This window comes from Psammomys obesus, unplaced genomic scaffold (assembly GCF_907164565.1).
Source record: "Psammomys obesus unplaced genomic scaffold, mPsaObe1.curated_primary_1811, whole genome shotgun sequence".
NCBI classification, from domain to species: domain Eukaryota; kingdom Metazoa; phylum Chordata; class Mammalia; order Rodentia; family Muridae; genus Psammomys; species Psammomys obesus.
This window is the reverse complement of record NW_026589137.1, coordinates 11347502-11366070: the sequence shown is the minus strand read 5'-3', so window position 1 is coordinate 11366070 and position 18569 is coordinate 11347502. Positions and strand designations below refer to the sequence as shown.

General features: G+C 37.8%; 1 protein-coding gene across 1 annotated transcript in view; it reads right to left on the bottom strand.

Annotated features, from left to right (window-relative positions):
- Gucy2f (guanylate cyclase 2F, retinal) overlaps window positions 1-18569 on the bottom strand; it is a 139805-nt gene that overhangs the window by 40381 nt on the left and 80855 nt on the right. Inside the window, exons 7-8 of the mRNA XM_055604984.1 lie at window positions 12464-12553; window positions 769-945 (exon numbers count right to left, since the gene is read on the bottom strand). Coding sequence (XP_055460959.1) covers window positions 769-945; window positions 12464-12553 — 267 coding nt within the window. The remainder of the gene's footprint in view (window positions 1-768; window positions 946-12463; window positions 12554-18569) is intronic.

Below are 18569 nucleotides of genomic sequence, written 5' to 3'. Positions count from 1 at the left end.
ATTACTCAAAGCTCAAGGCTGTGATTAATTTGTATGTAGCTCAATAAATAATAGATTATTCAGACCAACTACATGAAAAACACATACACAGAGCTTTATAGCATCTTACAGAGTTCATTGGCTCTACAGAAGCTCATCTATGGAGCTTTCCATAAATTTACATTAACACATACAAGGGAGGTGCTGCCTTATATAATCAGTGGACATTTGTCTTTCCAGGCACAAAGTTTCACGTCTACACAGACATGCAAAGTCTCATCATGTAATTCTAGACTGTGACACCTTTTTTAGAAAATGAAGGTCAGCAGCTGGTTTTAAAACAGTGCAAAATATTTTAGGAATGAGTGCTTCCCCATATCCAAAAAGCAGAGAAGTAGAATATGGTTAAACGCAGAAGAGAGCTTGATGGTAAACAGAAAGGGAATCTGGCCCTCAGACTAAGAGGAAACATGGACAAATATTTTCTATATCAATATTCTATAATACATATAAACAAAAGGGCAGTAAGAAGGTAGGAAGTCAGGATGTGGGAGATAAGGTAGAGGAGTTAAATTATCACAACCCACAGGAAAGAAAACATCTCAAAATCCTACATTTCTAACCTTAGAAAGTAGAACAGAATCAAAAGCCAAAATCTTTATAAATTTTAAATCTATAAGGAAAAACCAACACTCCTGTTAGTCTTGCCATTCACCTTTTAAAAAAGATTTTTTAATTTATATATTATTTATTTATTATTTTTATTTATTACAATTTATTGCCATTCACCTTAATGAGGTCCAGCAGCAGTGATGATTTGAACATCCAATCGAGTTTCACATCATCATTTGTCAGTATGTCTTCTAGGCTCCTTCGCGAACAAAATTCTGACACAATGGCAAACATCCCTGAATCAAAGAAGAAGCCCAACAAAGGGTTGACATTCTCATGCCGCAGGTCTTTCATCTGCAAAGAAGACACAGAAACCAATCACATCTGTCTTGTTTCACTTATTGGCTGTTGACTATACTACACAAAAAGAACAAGAATAAGGATGTGCAAAATGAAGGGCAATGTTTCTATACAAACTGTAAAAAATTAAATAAATTGTATGAGAAAACATTAAATACAATGCAATCACTTGTCCCAGAAGAGCTCATACTCAGTTAAAGTATTAGAAATGTGATCTGAAAAATATATTTCATCAAATAATGTGTTTTAAAAGAGACCATGAGATGTTGAGTGAGCTCTCAGAGGTTAAATATCTCATCCAGACAGGCAGTAAGGAAGGCAGGTATCAAAGGAAGCATTCCAAAGAATTGACAACTAGAATGTATTGAAGAAGATAAAACAGTTGACTAATGGACATGATGGAGGGGCAAAATACTTCTGAGATTAGGAAACTACAACAGGTTTAGTCTTCACAAACTACAGTGCAATGGGAAGGATATGAAATATCAAGAGTAATAAACAAGAGCAACAAGCCATGGATTGAATATCATAATTTCAGTGTTATATGTGTCATATAATTTCATAGAGAACCCTGGTAAGGAATTTAACTATACTCTATTAATATTTGAACTAAACAGATGTAAGAGAGGAAAAAGTACCTCTCCATAATCATTCTCTGACTCATAGATGTGTTTCAGAATAGACAGTGATGCTATACATGAGATTTGAGGAAGATGTAGTGGCAGGTTTGGGGGTATACCATCCACATCCTGTTTACTGTTTATTATTCATTTCCTATATAGCTGCTATACATGTTAGCTAACAATTTACAGTGACTACCATCTCAAGAAAATTGTCTTATGGCCTAGAGCCACCTTACTAAGAGGCTAGGTCCCACTCATAAACCTCAGGCAAAGAGTTAATGAGGAAAGCACACAAGTTCAGCCTCAAGATGAGACCATGTAGTTTACTTTGTGCTTCAGCATATCCTCTGTGAGATCACAGTATCACTCCAGGTGAAACTGAACAATTACTTATCTTGTATCTCTGTTCTACCTTGTTTCTTCTGTTGTTATATAATTTGAGCATGGATTTCCATCTTAGGCTCAGGTTTTAGACAATCTACCAATGTAAATTAGAAATCAGTCTTCACTGTGGAGAAAATCAATAATTTCACAGCAAAATAAGGCATCCATGAACATCAAGTTGGAACTACTCTATATCTCCTTCTCCCCCACCACCCTTCAAGGTAGGATTTCTCTTTGTAACAGCCCTAGCTGCCCAGGAACAAACAAGCTCTGTAGGTCAGGGTGCCTTAATCTCAGAGATCTGCCTGCCACTGTCTCCCAAGTCTGGGATTAAAGATGTGTGCTACAACTGCCTGACTGCTTGGAACTTCTTCAGAGTGTTACGTTCTCGTAGTTTAGATTTCAGGAAATAGGTATGGTCTGAGATCAGACGGATGAGAATGTAAGTGTTTAAATGGCAGATAAAGTCAATGAGCACATGAGAATACCTAAGGAAAGTATGTAGAAAAAATAAAAGGAAAACAATGTAAGTACTTACAGGATAGAAAAATAAAGAACAGCCTACATAAAAAAGAACATAGAATTGAGGCCATAGAAATAAAGGAAGTTCTATTTAGATGAATATCATTAACACTATAAGATATAATTTATGAAAATAAGCTAAATATCAGAGAAGTCAGGTACATGAACATGAAGAAAATGTTGGTTAAATTGGCCATTACATTTATTAACTATAGAACAGTACCATGAAAACATGTTTACACAGAAATATACACACATACATATGTTCAGAAGTTGAATCTCTGCATCTGTTCATTATGCTAATTTACAGATCAATATTTGAAAAAAATTGCCTTTATGCTAAACGTCTACATAGCTTTTTCTTGTTACTCCCAAAACAATATGACACTTGAAATTTACATTGTAACAGGCATTAAAAATAACCAACACATAAAGTATGTAGTAGGGTGTTCATAATTTGGGTGCAAGGTAGTATTCCATTTTATGTAAGAGATTTGAGTATTCATGGATTTTGGCATCTAAAGGGTTCCTGAAACTAGTCCTCTGAATATAATCAGTAAAACTTTGTGGCCATATATAATTATGTATATGTGAGTGTTCACACACTCATGTACACATAGGGTTAGAATGGTAGCAACTGTGAATGACTAGAAACAGGTTAGATCTTAGATGTATATTGGAGCTACAAATGAAATGTCATGATGTGGGAAGTGAAAAAAAGAAGTCAAAGATTATCATATAGAGTTTGGAGAAGATGGCAGCCCATTCCCTGGTATGGATTATACTCTAAGACCTTTAACAAGATAGTCTGAGCCAAAATTATGTTAATCCTTATGGGAATGAGAACCATTGAGTATCTCATTAACCTACTAAGCATAATAGCCTGGTACCCATGACAATTATTAGTCTGCTTCATCCTAAACCAAGTAAGGAAGACATGAAAACTCAGATTGCATATAACAATTTAAGCACCTTCTTCTAACATTTCATCCTCTGATGAATCAAGCAACCAAAATTATTATGCTCTGGAACTATGTTCCAGAAATAATAAAAACTGATTGGGAAAATAACAAGTCACATTCCCTAGCTTCTACTGAAGCTAAGTATAGCAATACAAATGAAGTCTAAGCAATGGAATAGAAGAGAAGGGATATTTTCCATTTCTAGGTTAAGGCTTTTAAGAAGCAAATACACTCCCTCTCCCTTGCATATTATTTTTCCAATCCAGTGAATAAATATACATATTTATAAAGTCATAAGACATAGCAGAGCCTTAAGATGGCTATAACCTGGATTAGTGAACCATCATTTTGAAGGAGGGTAACCTGCCAATCAAGAATACCCAAATTTTGTTGTTGTTTGAGAGAGAAATATTTTTAATTTTTTATTATTTGTAAACTTTTATTAATTACACTTTATTCACTTTGTATTCTCCCATAAGCCCCTCCCTCTTCCCCTTCTAATCCCATCATTCTTCCTCCTTCTTCACACATGCCCCTCCCCAAGTCCACTGATAGGGGAGGTCCTCCTCTCCTTCCTTTTGAACTTAGTCTATCAGATCACATCAGGAGTGGCTGCATTGTCATCTTCTGTGGCCTGGTAAGGCTGCTACCCCCTCAGGGGGAGCTGATCAAAGAGCAGGCCAATCAGATTATGTCAGAGGCAGCCCCTCTTCACATTACTATGTAACCCACTTGGGCACTGAACTGCCATGGGCTACATCTGTGCAGGGGTTCTAGGTTATCTCCACCAATAGTCCTTGGTTGGAGTATGAGTCTCTGGGAAGCTCCCTGTGTTCAAATTTTCTGGTTCTGTTGCTCTCCTTGTGGAGCTCCTGTCCTCTCCAGGTCTTACTATTTCCCACTTCCTTCATAAGATTCCATGCATTCTGCCCAATAATTGGCCATAAGTCTCAGTGTCTGCTTTGATAGTCTGCAGGGCAGAGCCTTTCAGAGGCCCTCTGTGGCAGGTTCCTAACTTGTTTCCTGTTTTCTTCTTCTTTTGATGTCCATCCTCTTTGCCTTTCAGGATGGGGATTGAGCATTTTAGTCAGGGTCCTCCCTCTTGATTAGTTTCTTTAGGTGTACAGATTTTAGTAGGTTTATCCTATATTATATGTCTATATGAGTGAGTATATACCGTGTGTGTCTTTCTGCTTCTGGGATAGCTCACTCAGGATGATCCTTTCCAGTTCCCACCATTTCCCAGCAAATTTCATGATTTCCTTGTTTTTTATTGCTGAGTAATATTCCATTGTGTAGATGTACCACAATTTCTGTATCCATTCTTCAGTGGAGGGGAATCTGGGTTGCTTCCACCTTCTAGCTATTACAAATAAAGCTGCTACAAACATGGTTGAGCAAATGCACTTAGTGTATACTTGAGCATATTTTGGATATATGCCTAGCAGTGATATAGTTGGATCTTGAGGCAGCACTATTCCTAATTGTCTGAGAAAGTGCCAGATTGATTTCCAAAAGTGGTTGTACAAGTTTACATTCCCACCAGCAGTGGAGGAGGGTTCCCCTTTCTCCACAACCTCTCCAGCATGTGTTGTCACTTGAGTTTTTCAACTTGACCATTCTGATGGATGTAAGGTGAAATCTCAGGATTGTTTTGATTTGCATTTCCTTGATGGCTAATGAGGTTGAGCATTTCTTTAAGTGTTTCTCTGCCATTCGATATTCCTCTATTGAGAAATCTCTGTTTAGCTCTGTTCCCCATTTTTAAATTGGATTACTTGGTTTGTTGTTTTTCAGCTTCTTGAGTTCTTTATATATACTGGATATTAGCCCTCTGTCAGATAGAGGGTTGGTGAAGATTCTTTCCCAATCTGTAGGCAGTCGTTTTGTTTTGATGACGGGGTCCTTTGCTTTACAGAAGCTTTTCGGTTTCATGAGATCCCATTTATTGATTGTTGCTCTTAGAGCCTGTGCTGTTGGTGTTCTATTCAGGAAATTGTCCCTTGTACCAATGAGTTCTAGGGTCTTCCCCACTTTTTCTTCTAACCAATTTAATGTGTCTGGTTTTATGTTGAGGTCTTTGATCCACTTGGACTTCAGTTTTGTGCAGGGTGATAAGTATGGATCTATTTGCATTTTTCTACATGTAGACATCCAGTTGGACCAGCACCATTTGTTGAAGATGCTCTTTTTTCCATTGTATGGTTTTGGCATCTTTGTCAAAGATCAGGTGTCCATAAGTGTGTGGGTTTATTTCTGGGTCTTCTGTTCGATTCCGTTGATCCACCATTCTGTTTCTATGCCAGTACCATGCAGTTTTTATTACTGTTGCTCTATAGTACAGCTTAATATCAGGGATGGAGATACCTCCAGAAGATCTTTTATTGTAGAGGATTATTTTAGCAATTCTGGGTTTCTTTTCATTCCATATGAAATTGAGACTTTTTCTTTCCAGGTCTGTAAAGAATTGTGTTGGTAATTTGATGAGAATTGCATTGAATCTGTAGATTGCTTTTGAACAGAGAAATTTTTTTTTTGCAGTATTTCTTATGTAGCTGATGGCTCAGGCTTCATGTGGGTAAGGGGAGCAGGAGTTGTCTCTGACATGGACACTGTTGCTTGCTTTCTGATGACTGCCTTCTGTGGGGGCTGCCTTGCCTGGCCTCAGTGGAAGAAGATGCAATCAATCTGAACATGACTTCATGTGCCAGAGTATATTGGTGGGGAGTCTCCCCTTTTCTGTGGAGTAGGGAAGGGGGGATTGGTGAAGAAGGAGGGTAGGTGAGACCAGGAGGAGAGAAGGTAAGGGGCTACTATTGGGATGTAAAATGAATTAAAAAATCAAAGATAAAAAAATCTAAAATTTGGGAGTATATATCCTCAGTAAAACCCAATAAATAAACAATGTAAATGCTAAAAAGAATTTTTTTGTAGTTTTTAAAATACTGAATGCTCTCAGTGTAATGGCATACACTTTTAATCTCACCACTCACGAAGCAAGGCAGATACATCTTTGTGAATTCAAGGGTACCTTGGCTACAAAGCAAGTTCCAGGCCAGTCGGGGCTACATAATATAAACCTGTCTAAAAAAACAAAACATATCAAAAGATTAGAGTTATAGCTGAATAACTGACCATATACATGTTCTGCGGGGATCAGTCCCCAGCACCAAACAACATTAAATATTTAGGATAACACTGGCATATTTCAGAACTGCATCTCTGCCTGAACTTTACAACCATTCACCTTTATTTGTAACCATGAGAGAAGATCCTGTTTTGAAAGTATATAGATAACTGCATGCATTCATATCCTACGCAGATCTTGAATAATACAGGAAAGAAGTTTGGAGCATTTTAACAAGCTGAGCATTTACTTGGTAAGCATATACTTCTCCTCTACTATAATGTTTCCTTAGCTGTCTACCATCAAAATTTCAAGGGTTGAACATGTCTTATATCAGGATATTTGTTATTTACCTTTCTGACATAAAACCTTTAAGGATTCAACTACCAGAGATACCTGCTTCTGAGTCAAAAACTAAACTATATAAGCTTAAATAATTCTTTGGTCAATTAAAAATGGTTCTGAAATATGAAAACCTCAGATTTAATCCCACCTACTTTTCCAATACCAGATTTTATTAAATTATCCATTAATTCATTTTGCAGCAAAAAGATTTCTCTACCTCCATTGGCTAATTGACTACAAGTCTGTATCTAGCACATTATTTTGTTTTGTTCATTGTATAAAGTATTGTTCATATAACTGTACTACCCTATCTACTTCTCATCCAAAAGTCAATAGTAATATAGAATATATTATTTAAGTACTGGAAATAGAGTTTTTCAGGATTTTCTCTTTTATTTTTTTAATTGTGTGTGTTTACATGTGTGTGTGCCGGCACGTGCTTGCATGTGCATGCATGTATATGTTAATGCAGGTATTCCCAGAGACATTGAGTTTGAGCTCCTGGAGATTGAGTTTCAGGTAGTTGTTGGAATCAAAATTGAATCTTATACAGAGTTAATAAAATGTAACTAATAATAACAAACAATAAGAAAAAAGTAAAAAAAAAAAGAAATGAAGGAGGGGGCTACAGCTGGGATACAAAGTAAATAAACTGTAATTAATATTAAAAAATAAAAATTTAATTAAAAAAGAAAATGTAAAAAATAAAATTCTCATCAGAAGTGGCTGCATTGTCAGGGTTCTAGGTTATCTCCATGAATAGTCCTTGCTTGGAGTATGAGTCTCTGGGAAGTTCCCTATGTTCAAATTATCTTGTTCTGTTGCTCTCCTTGTGGAGTTCCTGTCCTCTCCAGCTCTTACTATTTCCCACTTCTTACATAAAATTCCATTCACTCTGCCCATCAGTTGGCCATCAGGCTCAGCATCTGCTTTGACAGTCTGCACTGCAGAGTCTTTCAGAGACCCTCTGTGGCAGGTTCTGAGGTTGTTTCCTGTTTTCTTCTGGCTTTCAGAGGCCCTCTGTAGCAGGTTCCGAGGTTGTTTCCTGTTTTCTTTTTCTTCTGATGTCCATCCTCTTGATGAGAACTGATAGACTAAGATCAGAAAGAAGGAGAGGAGGACCTCTCCTATCAGTGGACTTGGGGAGGGGCATGCATGCAGAAAGGGGGGGAAGGTGGGACCGGGAGGGGAGGAGGGAGGGGCTTATGAGGGAATACAAAATGAATAAAGTGTAATTAATAATAAAAAAATACCTTAAAAATATAAAATTCTAATTAAATAAAAAAAATTGGATCCTGGTGGAAGAGTGAGACATGCTCTTAAATTTTTGGCCGTCTCTCCAGCCCCTATACTAGAATTTTGTTGATGTTGTTTTGGATTTTTTGAGACAGGGTTTCTCTGTGTAGCCTTGAATGTCCTGGACTTGCTTTGTAGACCAGGCTGGCCTTGAACTCATAGAGATCTGCCTGCCAATGCCCTCCAAGTGCTGGATTACAGGCCTGTGCCACTGTGCCTGGCTCTTATACTTGAAACTTTATGATCTAATATTGTCAACTAATATTTTGCAACAGCCAGAGGACTTTTTGAACTTTTTGAAAAGTATATATTTCATTTTTTTATTTTTGCATATATATGTGTGTAAAAATGTATGACACATATGTGTGTTCCCATGAAAGCCAGGATAAAGTGGCAGTTCCCCAAGACTAGAGTAACAGATGATTGTGAGCCACCCAACACAGGAACTAGGAACTGAATTAAGGTCCTCCGGAAAAAAATAAAAAAATAAAAAAAAACATTGCTCTGAATGCCATCTCTTCATCCCTGACTTTCAAAATTTTATACCACTTTATGTTCTCACATCTTTCTATAAGTGTTGGGACTACTAGGAAAAATAGACATTATTACAAATGGTAAATGTGTTGATAAATATAAAATAATGCATTTTGTTTAATTTCATATATATATGAACATTTAAAGCAAAAATTGGCCCTGCATTTTGTGGTTCATGATATACATGAAGATAATATACATTCAAGCAGTAAAGCAAAAAATGTAGACAAGCTAAAAAGGGCAATGTGTCTACAAATTTCTCATATTTTAGTAAAAGTGATATAATATTAACTTTGTATTGTAACAAGTTCAAAATGCATTCAGGACTTTCTAGAAGAATTAATTAAAAAATTCGATGGCGTATACCTAAAATGCAAATATAAAAAACAAACTGAAGTCCCTCCACATAATTTTAGCTAAAAGGAAGACAAAAAATGAGCAAAAATAAAACAGAGAATTGGTACCTCAACATACTGAAGACTACTGTTACTGAGTAGGAGTTACAGAACAGCAAGGGGGGCAAAAAAAAATCCAAATGTATACTGCCTGAAAAAAATGAATATTAAATTAAAAAAACTAGACTGAAAGTACAAGGATTAAAAATAGAATAACAATATCAAATCAGAAATCCAGAGTGGTTATATTATTACTGAATAAAATATAACTCAAGAAAATAACTACTACCAGAGATAAAAATGAATGCTTCATAATGATGAAAAGTATGATCTTGCTATCATAAGTGTACATGCGTACTTGTGTTCTGAAGCTAACATATACTGGATCCAAGGAAGTAAAGTAGTTTACAAACAACTCTGTGTTTGGTGATATTACATGGGTAGGTTAAAAAAAAGAAAAAAAAACATTCATCATGAAAGTATGTACAAAACTATAATCAGAAATTATTCAAAATTCAGTATTTTTTTTCACAGTACTGAAAAGCATTTACTAACACACTAACATGTATGCCCTTAACATTAGAGCATTAAAGTATACAAAGAAAAAAATCATGGAATTATACAATAGGGAAATTTTAAAAGTAAATGAAAAATATATTGGCAAGAATTTGGTAAGGATATATAATATAAAAAAAGTTCTATCAGTAAATCTTTCTTATTAACATTGTTGCCCTAAAGAGGGCACCGGATCTCATTATATAGTTGGGAACCATGATGTGGCTGCTGGAAATTGAACTCAGGACTTCTGGAAGAGCAGCCAGTGCTCTTAACTGCTGAGCTATCTCTCCAGCCCCTTATAGGATTACTTTTTTTTTAATTTTATTTTTTTCTTATCAGTTACATTTTATTAACTCTGTATCCCAGCCGTGTCCCGATCTCTCATTCCCTCCCAGTCCCTCCCTCCCTCCCTCATCTCCACCGTGCCCCTTTCCAAGTCCACCGATAGGGGGGACCTCCTCCCCATTCATCCGATCCTGCTCTATCAGGTATCTTCAGGACTGGCTGCAAAGCTCTCCTCTGTGGCCCAAGAAGACTGCTCCTCCCTTGGGGGGGTGGGGAGGCCAAAGAGCCAGTCATTGAGTTCCTGTTAGAAATAGTCCTTGTTCCCCTCACTATGGGAAACCAATTGGTTACTGAGCTACCACAGGCTACATCTGAGCAGAGGTTCTAGGTTATATCCATACATGGTCCTTGGTTGAATGTCAGTCTCAGAAAAGACCCTGTGCCCAGATATATTTGGTCCTTGTGGAGCTCCTATCCTTTCCCCATCAGACCAACTCCCCTTCTTTCTTATGATTCCCTGTACTCTGCCATAGGTTTGATCATGAGTCTTTGCTTTGAAAACGCTGCTAGGATTACTTTTTAAGGATAGTATGCAATGAGCAAGTGGAATTTATCCCAGTTATGCTAAGGTTTATTCAATATTTATTTTCAGGCAATATAACTTTCTATATTAACAGAATAAAGGTATAAGCAGCAACCATTTCAAAAGATAGAAGAAATGTTTTAAAAAACAACATGATAAAAACTTCATAGACAATCAGAAATAGAAGTACATATGTATGACTAACAGATAACATTGGACTGTGTTAAATCCTTTTCTTTTTGAATTGGAAATTTGGCAAAGATGTTGACCCTCTCTAACTAAGTGGAAAACCTATGCATGTGTAATGATTAAAAATAAAACAATATAAATAATAGAGAAGAAGGAAAGGCTCTTTCTTATAATAAGTGTCAACAAGAAAGTACAGAAAGTGTTAGTATTATAAAATTACCAATTAGTAAACAAAACAGAGAATAAGAGTGGGTTGTAAAAATTCAATAAGACAAAGTAGAAGCAGAAAGACTCACACAGTATATATGCCCACTTATAAGTGGATCTTGGACATATAATATAGGATAAACATACTAAAATATGCACAACCAAATAAGCTAAGCAAGAAGGAAGCTCTGGGTAAGATGATCAATCCTCACTCAGAAAGACAAACGGGATGGACATTGGAAGAAGGAAAAACAGGAAACAGGACAAGAGCCTACCACAGAAGGACTCTGAAAGACTCTGCCCAGCAGTGTATCAAAGCAGATGCTGAGACTCAACCAAACTTTGCACAGAGTGCAGGGAAGCTTAGGAAAGGAGTAGATAGTAAGACCTGGAGAGGACAGGAGCTCCACAAGGAAAGCAACAAAACCAAAAATTCTGGGCCCAGAGGTCTTTTCTGAGACTGATACTCCAACCAAGGACCATGCATAGGTATAACCTAGATAACCTAGAACCCCTGCTCAGATGTAGCCCATGGCAGCTCAGTATCCAAATGGGTTTTCCTAGTAAGGGGAACAGGGACTGTCTCTCACATGAACTCAGTGGCTAGTTCTTTGACCACCTCCTACTGATGGGGGAGCAGCCTTGCCAGGCCACAGAGGAGTATAGTGCAACCAGTCCTGATGAGACCTGATAGACTAAGGTCAGGTGGAAGGAGAGGTGGACCTCCCCTATCAGTGGACTTGGAGAGGAGCATGGGAGGAGATGAGGGAGGGAGGGTGGGATTGGAAGTGAATAAGAGAGGGGGATACAGCTGGATACAAATGAATAAACTGTAATTAATATAAAAATAAAAAATTAATTAAAAATTCAATAAGACCCAAGCATGGTGTCTCACACTTTTAATTTCAGTTCTTATAAGGCTAAGGCGGGATGACTATTATGATTTGAGGGCCAGCCTGTACTACAAAGTGAGTTACAGGCCAGCCTGGGTTACAGGGTAAGATCTTATCTCAAAAAGGGGATCAAACTATTCCCATATATTCAAATTGTGTAAATATTAAGTACTAATTATTATGAGGATAAGTAACTCTTGGTGAGGAAGATATGTAGCTCAGCAATGTACTCAAAGGTCAAACATCATCAGCAGTGGGATTGTTGATATTATGTGCCTTCACAGAAAAAGACAACATCACTCCTGAAGTTATCTGCCTAACTTATAATGCATAATGCAAACCATGCAAATATTAGGCAAACCCAGGTGGAGGGTCAGTCTAGGAATAACTGACCAGAATTCTTTAAAAGTATTGGTGACAGGTTCAAGCCAATGAAGCTCCTTCTTTGATTCAGATTCAGCAACTTCCATTTTCATTGACTTTGCTATTGCATCACAGGATCATATCAATATAGTAATAACAACTCTGTGTTTGTACTGGGTTTCTAAGACTGCCTCCCACCTAGTACTGGTTTGAATAAGAATGCATAGAAATGAGAGTTTCTCATACCATTTCAAACACATCACTGGCACTGGATTTGATGGACTTAATGTCTCCAAAATCTCCAGATGGGAACTTTTTCAGCCACACCCAATCACCCTGGAAAGAAAGGGGAGAGAATACCAATTAGACTTTGTTGTCAGCAGTTAGAGTAATGTCTACACATAAAAGGCTTAAAGTAAAATTCCCAATACAAGCAGACTTTTTTTTTCTCCTTCCCCACCCTCTATTCCATAGAAACTCAGTATTTTGGATTGAAGTGAACTCATAGAAAGAAGCTAACATTAGAAGTTTCAAAGCATTCAAGGAAGGAAAACAACCTGTGGGTATACAAATCCCAAGAAATGCAAGGATACTACTCTGAACTGTCTTTTTTAACTGCAGAAAGCCCTAGGTCATTTCATTTATTCATAGCTAAGTGATATAGCACAGAGTTGCTTCCATTAATGGTGATGGATGGTGATTTCAATTCCCACTGCTTTGAGGCATCTGTAGTGGGAAATGCAAGGCTGGAGACAGAGTGCCACAATGTTTGCAGCATTTATCTTGATTCACTTTTTTTTTTTCTAGTGTGACAGGCCATGGAGTGGAGATGGAGGCTCTCTCACACGTTAACCTTAAACTTACTGATATTTAAATGTAGATTAAATATTTTTTTTTTATTTTGAAAGATCCAAGACAGCGGCACCGAGAGGGCACTGATGAACAGGACAGCAGTGTCTGCACAATGACCAACCCACTGAACTATGAGCCCTAAAACACCAGCGAATTTCCTTCCCAGGTGAGAGGAAAACCCACAGTGTGGGAAGCAATCAGGTCCATTCTCAGGTCATCCAGCTAAACCACAGAAGAGTTCCCCAGTCACAGCAGGCACTCAGTCTCCAGCCCAGAGCCACATACCTGCATACCAGACTGAACTGTCAGTCCCAAAACAACAGAGAGTGGGTTTTCTAGACAATTGAAAAATTCACAGTGAAGGAAGAAATTGGGACCAACCAAAATCAGATCATGCAGACACCTGGAAAAGGTCCAGAGCTCCAGGTCCTGGGCTCTAGCAGGCACTCAACCTCTAGCCCAGAGACGCATGCCTGCACACAAGACTCACCATCCCAGAAAGGACTGTGGGCCCAAAACACCAGAGAATAAGTTTCCCTGTCTAGAAGAAACCTCTGGGTGAAGGAAATACCAGGTCTTACCTCAGGGCACCCAGGAGAGACCACTTCTCACTCCCTTACCTACCACCATCACAAAAAGATCTCAGGCAAAGTTCCTGGGTTCCTGCAGGTGCCCAGTCACCAATGCTGAGCCACTCTCCTGTGCCTGTGTGATCTACTCACCATCCCAAACTGAACTGTGGATTCCAAAACACCCCAGACTGGTTCTCCCCGTTGGGAGGAAACCCCACAGTGGGGGAACATCAGGTTCGAATACAGGACACCCAAGTTCGAATGCAGGGCACCAAGCTAATCCCCGAAAAGTTCATGGATTCCCACAGAATCAGGGCTCTAGCCGCCAGCCACACACCTGTTTGCTATGCGCACCTGCCACTGATTACCGCTTGGGTACTAGAGCACAGAGTTCCAACCTCAGACCTACAGAAGCCTGGGACCTAAGGCACCAGCCCCCAGACACTGCTCCAAGGTGCAACCTGTCTCCCTGGATAAACTGACCAAACTGCGGGGTTCCCGGGTTCTACAATAGGGCTGCACCCAACAAACACAGTGTATGAGCAGCAGCAGCAGCTCACTAAAGTCAGAGTAAGAAACCTAGTGTCAGAAAAGCTGTTTCCAAGACTTCTCCTGGTGAGAGGAGAGCCCCCTTGACTACCAATGACACCAGTTACCCAACAGGACCACATACCTGAGGTGAGCTGTGGTAATTCTTTGAGAAGCACCAGCCATCCAGTGACCATACCCAAGAAGCTGAGGAGGCCTCTTTCAGGAACAACCATGTTCCTGTCAAGGGATTCTCCCCACCATAAGATTCTAGCAGGCACCAAAAACTAACAGCTAACACCTGAGACAGACAGATGGGTAGAGGTCAGCGTACAAGCACAACCAACAAAAACCAAAGCAATATGGCATTTCTAGAATACAGTTATCCAGGGGCAAGTAGCCCTGGACACCCTAACAAAAGTGAAAATCTAGAAGATGACCTTACATTTATTCATATAAAAAGTATGACAGAGGCAACAAATAAAATGCGTTAAGAAATAGAGAAAGATAAAGTCAAACAGATTATGGCCATCCTTAAAGAAATACAGGAATATGCAGCCAAACAGTTGTGGCCTTCAGAGAGGAAATAAAGAAAAAAATAATTAATGAAAGAAATAAAAGGAACAGAGGACTGTTAAAACAGAAAGGTAAAGGTAATGAAGGAAAATATAGTCCGACAGGTAAAGGAAATCAACAAAACACTTCTGAAGACAGAATTGGAAAGTTAAAGAAAACACAAATGGAAGAAATCATGATAAGGAAGAACTTAGGGAAGAAAACAAGAACTACAGAGGTAAGCATAATCAATAGACTACAAGAAATGGAAGAAAGAATTTCAGATGTGGAAGATACAGTGGAAGAAATTGATGCATCTGTCAAAAAAATGTTAAATCTAAACAATTCTTTACACAAACATCCTGGAAATCCAAGACAACATGAAAAGACAAAACTGAAGAATAATAAAAATAGAGGGAAAATGAGATTGTTGTTTCCAAGGCCCAGAAAATATTTTCAACAAAATCATAGAAGAAAAATTCCCCAATTTAAAGGAGTGGCCTATAAACATAAAAGAGGCCTACAGAACACCTAGTACATTATACCAGAAAAGAAAAATCCTCCTATCACATATTTATCAAAATAGTTAGTATACAGAACAAAGAAAATTATTAAAAGCTGCAAGGGAAAAAGGCCAAGAACATAAAATGGCAAACCCATCAGAATCACACTTACTTCTCAACAGAGATTATGAAAGTCAGAAGGGCCTGGAAAATATCATGCAAACCGTTATAGAACACAAATATCAGCCCAGGCTACTACACGAAGCAAAACTTTCAGTCCTCATAGATGGAGAAAACAAGATATTAAATGACAAAAACAAATTTAAACAACACCTACCCACAAAACCAGTGTTACAGAAGATACTAGAAGGAAAAGTACAACCAAAGAAATCTAACTACAGTCAGGAAAGCACAAGAAATAAATAACCTCACTACAGCAAAAGTAAAAGAAACCAAGCATACAAACACACTACCACAACCAACAGCAAAATCAAAGGATCTAACAACCACTGGTCATTAATCTCTCTCAACATCAATGGAAGTAAAACTCCAATAAAAAGACACAGACTAACAGAATGGATGCATAAACAAGACTCAACCATCTCTTGAATACAAGAAACACACCTAAGTGACAAAATAGACATTACCTGAGAGTAAAGAGCTGGAAGATATCTTTCCAAGAAAACAGACCCAAAAAGCAAGCTGGAGTAGCCATTCTAATATCTCATAAAATAGACTTTCAACCAAAATTCATCAAAAGAGATGGGGAAGGTCACTTCATACTCATCAAAGGAAAATTACACCAAGAAGACATCACAATTCTAAACATCTATGCCCTAAATAAAAGGATACCCAGATTTGTAAAGAAATATTAATAAAAGTTAAATCACACATAGATCCCCATACATTAATAGTGGGAGACTTCAACACCACACTTTCAACACAGAGACAGTTCAATAAAATAGAAAGTAAACAAACAATGACCCTACCAGATGTCATATAGAATCTATCACCCAAACACAAAACAATATACCTTCTACTCAGCACCTCATGGAACAGTATCCAAAATAGACCATATATTTGGTCACAAGGCAAGCCTCAACAGATACAAGAAGATTGAAATAATCCCTTGTATCCTATTAGACCACCATGCAATAAAGCTGGACCTCAACAACAACGAAATAGCAAAAAGCCTACACACTCATGGAAACTGAACAACTCACTACTCAGTGACATCTGGGTCAGGGAAGAAAGAAAGAAATTAAAGACTTTGTAGAATTCAATGAAAATGAAGGTACAACATACACAAACTTATGGGACACAATGAAAATAGTGCTAAGAGAAAAGTTCATAGCACTAAGTGACTTCGTAAAGAAATTTGAAATATCTCTGACAAGCAATTTAATGGCTCACTCTAAATCCCTAGAAAAAAAGAGAAGCAGACACATTCAAGAGGAGTGCACAGCTAGAATTAACCAAACTCAGGCCTTAAATCAATAAACAAGAAACAAAGAGTACAATTCAAAGAATCAATGAAACCAATAACTGGTTCTTTGACAAAATCAATAAGATAGACAAACCCTTAGCCTAACTAACTAAAAGGCAGAGAGAAACGATCAAAAACACCAAATTCAGAAAAGAAAAGGGGCAGGGGGAGGGACATAACAACAGACACTGAGGAAATCCAAAGAATTATTAGGTCTTACTTCAAAAGCCTATATGCAACAAAATTTGAAAATCTAAATGAAATGTAAAATTTTCTTGATTTAGTTCCACTTACCAAAGATGAATCAAGGTCAAGTAAATAAATTAAATAGTCCTATATCCCCTAAGGAAATAGAAGCAGTCATCAAAATTCTCCCATCCCTAAAAAAGCCCAGGGCCAGGCAGGTTCAGCACAGAATTCTATCAGACTTTCAAAGAAGAGCTAACTCCAATTCTCTTCAAACTATTCCACAAAATAGAAACAGAAAGATTACCAAACTCATTGTATGAAGGCACAGTCCCCTTTATACCTAAACCTCACAAAGACCCAACAGAGAAATAGAATTTCAGGCCAATCTCCCTATGAACACTGATGCAAAAATACTCAACAAAATACTTGCAAACCTGATCTAAGAACACATCAAATATATCATCCACTATGACCAAGTAGGCTTCATCCCAGGGATGCAGAGTGTTCAATATATGGAAATTCATCAATGTAATCTACCATATAAACAAACTGAAAGAAAAAAAAAACTACATGATCATCTCCTTAGGTGCTGAAAAAGCATTTGATAAAATCCAACATATTCTTCATGTTTAAAGTCCTGGAGAGATCAGGGATACAAGGCACTTACCTAAACATAGTAAAGAAAATAAACAGCAAGCTTATAACCAACATTAAACTGAATGGAGAGAAACTTAAATCATTCCCACTGAAGTCAGGGACAAGGCAAGGCTGCCCACTCTCTCCATATCTCCTCAACATAGTTCTGGAAGTCCTTGCTAGAGCAATAGGACAGTTGAAGGAGATCAAGGGGATACAGATGGGAAAAGAAGTCAAAGTATCACTATTTGCAGATGATATAGTATACATGAGTGACCCCCAAAATTCTATCAAGTAACTCGTAGAGTAATAAACACCTTTAGCAAAGTATCTGGATACAAAATTAACTAAAAAAATAATATCAGTAGCCCTCCTGTATACAAAAGAAAAATGGGCTGAGAAAGAAATCAGGGGGGAAAAAACCCTTCCCAATAGCCACAAGAAACAAAAAGAATCTTGATGTAACTATGTAACTCTAATCGAGCAAGTCAAATACTTGTATGAAAAAAATCAATTCTCTGAAGAAAGAAATAGAAGAAAATATCAGTAGATGGAAAGATCTTCCATGCTAATGGCTGGGCAGGATTAACATAGTAAAAATGGCCATCTTACCAAAAGCAATCTACAGTTTCAATGCAATTCCCATCAAATTACCAACACAATTCTTTACAGTACTTGAAAGAAAAATTCTCAACTTCATTTGGAATAACAAGAAACCCAGAATTGCTAACACAATCCTCTACAATAAAAGATCTTGTGGAGGCATTTCCATCTCTGATCTCAAGCTGTACTATAGAGCAACAGTAGTAAAAACTGCATGGTACTGGCATGGAAACAGAATGGTGGTTCAATGGAATCAAATAGAAGACCCAGAAATAAAAGCCCCACACACCTATGGAAACCTGATCTTTTTTAAATTTTTTATTAATTACACTTTATTCATTTTGTATCCCCCCATAAGCCCCTCCCTCCTCCCCTCCCCATCCCACCCTCCCTCCCCTTTCTGCATGCATGCCACTCCCCAAGTCCAC